This window comes from Manduca sexta, chromosome 3, assembly GCF_014839805.1.
Source record: "Manduca sexta isolate Smith_Timp_Sample1 chromosome 3, JHU_Msex_v1.0, whole genome shotgun sequence".
In the NCBI taxonomy this organism is placed as follows: domain Eukaryota; kingdom Metazoa; phylum Arthropoda; class Insecta; order Lepidoptera; family Sphingidae; genus Manduca; species Manduca sexta.
The window spans coordinates 7029935-7038794 of record NC_051117.1 but is presented as its reverse complement, the minus strand read 5'-3'; the positions used below and the strand labels follow the sequence as shown (position 1 = coordinate 7038794).

The following is an 8860-nucleotide window of genomic DNA, read 5'->3' as shown; positions in this document are numbered from 1 at the left end:
CGGACCGCTACTTGTTGAGCCTGTCGCAGATTGGATTACTGATTTTGGTGATTTTTTTTATAGAGACTGATATTGGTAGAATATTCTTATCCGCCCGGGTAAGAATAAAGTACATAAAGTGCAAAACCCTCTATAATGCAGTGCTAAGCTCAAGACGGTATCTCAAAAAAAATCAAAATCTTGATTTTTATGTCGTCAGATAGCTTAAAGAAATACCCATCCAATGAACCTACGTAAATAACGGTATCTTGTTTAGAACTTAATAAAAAACCTTAAAAGAGTTTTCTCTATCTCAGTTTTACATACAAAACTATATTTACAAAACTTCGATTATCTCGAAATAAGGTTTCTCTTATATATCGCCTTTGCGCTTAGTAAGGCAGTATAGTCTATGTAAGTGTCGCGTTCCGGGATCAGCCTGTGTATATCTGGTTCGACTAGGCCAAGGTGATTGTGTCTACTGGTGAGGGGTCATCATGGTCGACATCCTATCTAGCCCCAACTCCGCATATCATCAGGTGCTGTACCATGCCCGGTTATTGAATGCTGGATCCATTAAGGTATAATTTCACTATTAATTAAGTATATAGATACCCCCTTATTCATAGACGTTTTTATCTAAGGACAGAGTAAAGCTGTGATAACAAGTCTGTTTCTCAGTGACAGGGACTTTGTGATTGGCTAATATTGAGATACAACAATATGAGCCAATCACCACAGCCCTATGTCTACGCACTGCGAAGGCTGCCACACCGCCAGCACTGGGAAACAGACTTGTTATCATAGCTACTCCGTCCTTAGATAAATAACCTCTATGAATAAGGGGGATAGAATTTACTTTGAGATTATGTTGTACCAACCCCAACCTGGTTCTCGTTATACCTGTTCAGCTTGTTGCTGGTCTCTCTTCTCATCCTCAGTGTTCATGGTGACGAACCGCAACACCAGCAGGTTGAGGCACGCGGCCACGATCGCCAGCCCGAACAGGATGAAGATCAGCGCGAACATCACGTACGACGGCTTGCGGTTGAGCGCGTTGTCTTTCTGGAGGGCTACCATGTCGCCGAAACCTATAGAAGTATTTATTTATTTACTAGCTTTTGCCCGCGGCTCCGCCCGCGTTATAAAGTTTTTCAGGCTAAAGTTTTCCGTTATAAAAGTAGTAGTTTCCCGGGAGCCTATGTTCTTCCCAGGGTCTCAAACTGTCTCCATACCAAATTTCATCTTAATACGTTGGGTAGTTTTTGAGTTTTACACGTTCAGGCAGACAGATGCAGCGGCGGACTTTGTTTTATAATATATTTTTTAGAACTTTTTAAGAGGAACAATCCCGTCATACATCATTGTTGCATAACTTTAACCGTTTACGCAGCGCACGCAACGGAAGCATAATCATTTTTCCCCGTTTTTGCAACATGTTTCATTACTGCTCCGCTCCTATTGGTCATAGCGTGATGATATATAGCCTATAGCACTCCAGGATCAAAGGGCTATGCAACACAAAACGAATTTTTCAGTTGAAACCGGTAGTTCCTGAGATTAGCCATTACTGCTCCGCTCCTATTGGGTATAGCGTGATGATATAATATAGCCTATAGCACTCCACGAACAAAGGGCTATCCAACGCAAAAAGAATTTTTCAGTTTGGACCGGTAGTTCCTGAGATTAGCGCGTTCAAACAAACAAACAAACTCTTCAGCTTTATATAATAAGTATAGACTAGTTGACCCGACAGGCGTTGTCCTAACTATGAATTTGCAGCGCGTTCTGTCAATCGCTGACAGTTATTTCAAACAATTGACAGTTATATAAAATTAATATTGTCGTTAAGTTTTCTTAACTTTTCTAGTTTTCCGCGCAATTTTTTGAATTTTTTCTTTCATAAGAACCTTCTCCTCACAATATAAACACAACAAAAAAAAAAGTGAAATTGGTCCAGCCGTTCACGAGTGATGGCGTGACCAAGGGAAATAGGGATTCATTTTATATAGATTATTTATTTATTAAATGACGCACCAACAGTATGTACTTAACATGCGTAATTTAAATTACAACCTATATGGATGAGTCTACTCACTAATCACAGGTGTGAAACAGCGTTTATATAAGAATAACTATTAAATTAAAAGAAATTGAACAAAATTAAATCCAAATAAAAAAAATACTTGATTTGTTTGCATAGTCTGTGGTTACTTTGATAGAGACAATAATAACTTTGACGATGAGGGATAATCACATTAATATTAGTTTAGTTTAGACGTCCATCAGGTGCAGTGGCAGTGGAATTAGTTTAGTTTTTAGCGGCGTATGGGTAGACACTGCTGTAGAGGAACAGATGGTTGCGTTCCCCTATGGAAGGGCAAGATTTCCAGTCAGAGACTTTCCCGCCCTCACACCCACCACTACAACTCCTGTAAGCCAGGATCTGCAGTGGCACGCATTTTATAACGCCGAGCAGTGAAGTGGCAAAAACGCCGGAAAGCACGGAAATTTCGTCTAGTCTCAACAAGGTCCATGTAGTATACAACCCCAGATGTTATTTGCATACTGTTTATACATAACATTTCCAGTCAGGCAGATGGAGCTTGTGACCGGCCGCGGCCCCTCCGACGGCTCCTATTCGGAGGTGTTATATATGCTGCGCGTCGCTCAAATTGTGCAAACGTAATCTAGGATCGTCTGTCGCCATCTAACGTGATTGCCGTGTGTTATCACTATAATTGTGTCAACGCATCGATCATCTTGCAGTTCCGGCGATGTTGACTAGATGGCGGTGTATGCATTGATTGTACTGCCACAACCTTGCTGTGTTCGTGAAAAAGGTCTATCAACTCACTAATAAACCTCGGTACCACAGCGCCATTGCCACTTCAGATATCCTTAATGTCCAAGTGAAAGCAATGATCAGAGGATCTACTTCGAAAAACGAACGTCGAAACGTCGGTCCGAAATGAAGAAACGACGAACGTCGGATTTAACTCTACTAATAAATTATTTCGGATCCGTCACCGTATAGCTTACCTTAGTGGTAGAGAAAGCAGTGGAATTTTATTCTCGCAGATCGTTTTAAAAAGGGATGGCAAAACCCTATAAGTTCTTACAAATTCCATGTCTGAAATATTGTGATGAACGGAGCGGATCCGTCATCGAATTCTTCATCGGATCTGTAACACTTCGTAGTAACAAAATATTTGATCCCTCATCCGAAACTACGGATTTTTGGAAGAAGACCCTCTAGAGTCCGTGCTAACCAACAGCCACGACCCAAAGTAAACAACCCACCTATGGTAGTGAGAGTGATGAAGCAATAATAAACGCTGTCGAAGTAGCTCCAGCCCTCGAACGTGGAGAAGGCGGCGGCCCCGCCCGCGATGGTGAGGGAGGACAGCGTGGTGACCACGCAGATGAGGTCCACCTCCGTCGCGTTCGTCTGCTTGCAGTTCAGCGCACGTTTTATTGACTTTATTATCACACTGGAACAAAACATACGTGTTTTCAAGTTTAAACGAAAAGACCAAACAAATTACGCCTTTATTCTTCAAGGCTTGGGTAAAGGTGCAGAGGATCCATTTTTTACCGAGTTGATACTAGCAGAAAAACTCGATATTATTTTGTCGGAACTTCGAAGCCAGAACCTTAGAACGGTGTTGCACCTCGCACGCATACAACTACGCCACGAAGGCCTAGTTTTGCGAATGTCCTATGAGGTAAAGGAAGAATCTACCAACACATGAGGTACAAAACCATATTTATGGATATAAAAATAGCTCTTTTCTAATTAAAAAAAATCAATTTACAAGACTTATCTAGTGTTTATAGGCAGTCTTAGGGCTTATACCTCACCACAAACATTAAGAAGTCTACTTTACTTTTGAACCTGCAATGATAATTCCAAAACAATTGATACTCTGACCACCAGATGCAGAAGAATACTGCCATATTCGAAAAAGATCTTTCTTGCAAGCTATATTTGGTACAAATTCCCTTACCTGCTGAGCCTGTTGACTCTTTCACCGATGCTTTGGAACATGATGAGGCCGAGGGGAATGCCCACGATCGCGTAGAACATCGTGAACAGCTTGCCGCCGATCGTCGCCGGTGTGGAGTGACCGTAACCTGGCAAAAAGAATCGTAAAGTTGTACTATTTGGCGATTTCAATCAACGATCGCTATCTATGGATAGATAGCAAAATGGATCAATCAGAATTAAGTTACAGATGATTTATTTCGATTCATTGGTCGGTACTTTACGCGGCGATAGCCTAGTTCGGAGTGGAACGGAATGCCGAGACGAATGTCCGCAGATTAAAAGCACAAGGGCGCGCATCTTTGAATTTTCTAAAGTTGTGTATGTATTCTTTGTGAAAATTATCAACTAGGCTATCGATGCTTCGGCTGTCACAGTTGTTAGCTATGCTGTGCTGTCCACTTCAATGCAAAATGAGCTAATGTAAATGGACCTCTAGGATAGGAACATTATTTGGAAATAGGACAATTTACTTGATTTTGACAATTAATTTAAGCGTATTTGCAAATAATGCGAAAAAGACACCCTTTTGTGAAATCAGTAACAAAATTGGTTAAAAAATGAGGCGGCAATTCATATTTAAAATGTGCGGTAGACAGAATAGCGCTCTCTTTCTTTCACGCACATCGTAATTTCTGATGACGTCAGTGGATTCTGTTCTGTCTCTTTTTATTTTTGCATGTTTAACACTTCCATCGAATGATGTGGATGATTTTTTAACGGATTTTGATACGTAAAACTATTCTGCGGATTGTATCGAGGTTTTTATATTATATTTTCCTGCTGACGTTTCGAAGACTTGCCAGCCTTCGTAATCCGCTCAATGACAACGAAGGCTGTAAAAACCGCATAAAATTCGCAAAGTACTTTTACTACATTTTGATCATTTTTTTCTATGTTAGAATTTAAACAGGGGCGTAGTTATCAGTCGTATCAGTGATACGGAGCCCCGAGTTTTGGGGCCTTGGTACATTAAACTATGCAGGCGCCCAAGTCCGCACTGCCTTGAAAGGGGCCCCAACAAATATAGTTATAGGGCTCCTTTGTGGCAAGCTACACTACTGTTCTTTTTTATTGTTTTGAATGACGAGACGAGCTTGCCGTTTGCTGATGGTAAGCGATATAACCGCCCATAAACAGTAGAAACACCATCCAACACCTTGAATTATAAAGTATTGTTTGGTATTGCACTGCGCTCGCCATTCTGAGACGTGAGATGTGAGATTATGTCCAGTAGTTACACGCTATTGATTTTAAAGTATGCAAATTTTTGATAAACTGAATTATCGCTTGCTTCAACGGTGAAGGAAAACATCGTGAGGAAATTGCGAAGTTCTCTATAGGAATTTCGAGGGTGCGTGAAGTCTACCAATTCGCACTAGGCCAGCGTGGTGGACTAAGTTCTAATCCCTCTCAGTAGTAGAGGAGGCCCGTGCCCAACAGTGGGACAGTATATAATATAGGGCTGATATTATTATATTATTTATATTATAATAAAAAATATTAATTGTGGTTACCGATAGTGGTGAGGACGGTGGTGGCGTAGTAGAAGGCGCCGGTGAACTTCCACTGCTGGCCCGCCTTGTGCGGCTCCGACTTGAGCACCACCGTCTCCATCACGCGGAAGTCCTCCTCAGATATGTTGTATTTCCTTATTATCATGCCTTCAATCGCTGTGGACGTACATTTTTGTTACGTTTTCGCAGCCAAAGTTATAAATTGAGACTTTATATTTGCAAATGTTTCTCCGTTATCTTTCTAGACTTTTTTATTTATTTGTTTGCTTTGAAAGTTGCTTTTGCTCAAAAATGCTGTAAGCTTTATTACCATATGGTACAAATAGTTGTTTTAGGGCTGGTTGTTTGAGTACCTATTTCGGCACATGCACATTTAAAAATGTATGGAAGAGATTAATCAACATAAAAATACTGAGTTTTGGGGAAGTAATATCACTTCGAATTTTTTTTGATAAAATATTTTGTAATTTAACGTCTTTATTTTATTAAATGTTTAGTACAAATTTTATAATATTCATTTGTGTTATCAATATAGTTGCACTTTGGATACTTTTTCACAAATTTTGGTAACATACAATGTGTTTTTGGTAGGTGATAACTTGTGGTTTTGCAGGTAAACAGAAGCAAACACTTCCTGATAGAGCTGCATTAAATTCGAATAAATTTTTTAGAGATACTAAGAACATTAAAATAAAATATTAAATAAAAAATATTTACAGAGGTGATATTGACATGGACACTGGCACTCTCTCTTAGATAACTATTTCTAAACAATAAAAGAATTTTAATATAAAGATATTTAATAATAACCCCCAGATGGATGCTTAATATTTAGATTAATATTCAGTTATAGTATTTACTTATATAGAAATTACTGTAAATTGTTATGCACTTACGCATTACCTAAACTACCCCTTAATAAAAAAATAATATTAGTGGTGTGTAATGTCAATAACTAATATACTTATTTATATAGATAAACAATAAAATCTATTAAACTTATAAATAAAATAAGTATAAAATTTTACATACTGTTGAAATGGTGAAATAATTAACACAAATTACACCAAGTTTTAGCAAAATAAATAGATTTTGATATTTTTCATAACTTAGTTGTATTGTTTATACAATTTAAAAATATAAATACATATACAATATAAAAAAATGTAACAACTTTGATCAACATTAAGTATTTTTAGCATGTCATTTTTTTATATCTAAAGTATAGTTGTTTTCGTTTTAATTTAAAACCCACTATGAAATTATTTATATCATAATAATGTAAGACAGCTACAATATAAAATAATTCTGATGAGAATCTTAATAAAAGGGTAAGTATTTACCTTGTAAAACTTCAAATCTGTTCCTCTCAGTGGTAGATTCAAGGGCATCAAAAACAGCCGCACCAACTAGCAAGTATGTGAATGTGCACACAATTAACGATAGAGTGCGAACATTTTGCTTCTTCATCCCTACCAAGTGTCAGTCGGCCTCAGGGCGGAAGGCCCACTGCAACACACTTCACTGTGTATACTCACTCATGCACACTCACTGTATACTCCTCACAAATCTAAGTAACCATTTTACACAAGTTTTGTTTCACTTATTTGTGACTCATTATTTGGCACTTGTTTTCTTCAGTATTTAGATTACAGCTTTCAATCAATGCCTTTCAGCTACATAAGATGATATGGTTGAAAATTTCAAATTTAGAATATTTTTTCTTTCTGTTGAAGTGCATTATCAATCACAACCTGCAGTGTGTTCTATATTCAAAAATTCAAAAAACGTGGATTTTTTTTTATAAATAAAACGCTATGGGTAAATTGATCCCCTTTAAAGGAAGTTGGGTTTAAATGGTCTTAGCAAGTTATTGTTTGTGTTCTCTATCCATTGTTTTTCCTGAAAAGAAAATATTTCTTCGCATTGTATTCGATTATTTTGAAAAACTGCATCGCCTTCAACGTTACAGATAAGATGAAATCTTGCTATCAAAAATCGTAACAAAGACTTACCATTCGTCAAATGTAAAAGGTCACGGATACATCCCTCTGTAATTTGTTTCACAGTTTAGTGTCGCAAATGGCATCTATAAATATTTAATTATCTGCAAAGCTGTATCCTAAAAATAACATCGTGCTTTAGTCCGCATTCACGTCCATAGGTCAACGCACACAGTACGGTATCTGGGTCAAATGTTACGGCTAATATTTTTAATGCAAATTTCAACTAACCACTTTGTACACCGCTCCTGCATGAAATAATTATTCATATTAAATACTCTAAGGGCCGATTATGGGGTGTTTTTAGCTTAGTTTCTTAATGCGGTAATTTCTATCGTCACTCCACCTAGTTTTCTTCCCATCTGTACACAACACTCGCATTGTTTTACACATCACGGTCACAATATTATTTTATCATCTTAATAAATTACGCGCTGCAGATATTGGCATATTGGTAATAATATAATAAATAAATAATAAAAAAAATTGGCAAAATGTTTTTTGCTGCACTTCCTTGACCTGGTTTGTATGGTCACACTAAAAAAATAATGCAAAACAGGGTTCACCTGTCAAGTATTGCTAGACTTTAGAATAATTTCGGTTTCGTATAATATTCAAGTTATAATTTTATATAACTTATCAGTATTTAATTAAAATAATATATTAATTATTATATTAAAGATCATTTACATAATTTTCAGCGTGTTATTAGCCGTGTATACAACATTGTACATTACTCCGTTTCGATCATTGTATACTACTATACCAACAGTTGACGAAGTTCTATAAGGGAAACAAAGATGGCGCTTTATAACTAGTTTCTATTCAGCATGTCGTTTAGGTATCGAGTACCGACATATTACAAGCTTTGGAGGCGCTACTTCTGATTTTTAGTTTTGAAGTTAACAGTACAAGAAATTTGTCTATATGTCGCCCTTTTGTCGGTTCCTGCTTGAAAAGAGTTGCTAAACTGAGTGTAACAATTCAAAGCACTAATATTGACAAACATGAAAGCCACGTTTGAATTTATCATAACCCAGGTACCTAAGTAAGTGTTTGTCTAGCTTTATTGCCAGTGGTATACCTAGGACACCAAGCGCAATGGTGCAAAATAATATCACTTCGGCCCAATGTTGTAAGTGTATCTAAAACGTTTAATCAATGCGAAATCTGAGGTGTAACATATTTTGTTAGTTTTAACCGGGTGGTGCCCTAAAACAACAAGGGAAGGGGAACTGTGTACTGCACTGCCTAGTCCTACGGTAGCTATGCCCTGTTTATTGCGTTATGTTGTGAGTACCAACTAGGAAAAC

General features: G+C 37.6%; 1 protein-coding gene across 2 annotated transcripts; it reads right to left on the bottom strand.

Annotated features, from left to right (window-relative positions):
* LOC115449211 (potassium channel subfamily K member 9) lies at window positions 1-8083 on the bottom strand (the record flags this gene model as incomplete). 2 transcript variants are annotated; one of them, XM_037440004.1, is given in 8 exon segments in its annotated part: window positions 1-20; window positions 883-1070; window positions 3283-3473; window positions 3990-4116; window positions 5545-5700; window positions 6888-7446; window positions 7560-7666; window positions 7779-8083. In XM_037440004.1, coding segments are annotated over 6 exon segments (809 nt in total), but the record flags the coding sequence as incomplete, so codon positions are not given.
* Between the last annotated feature and the right edge of the window lie 777 nt (window positions 8084-8860).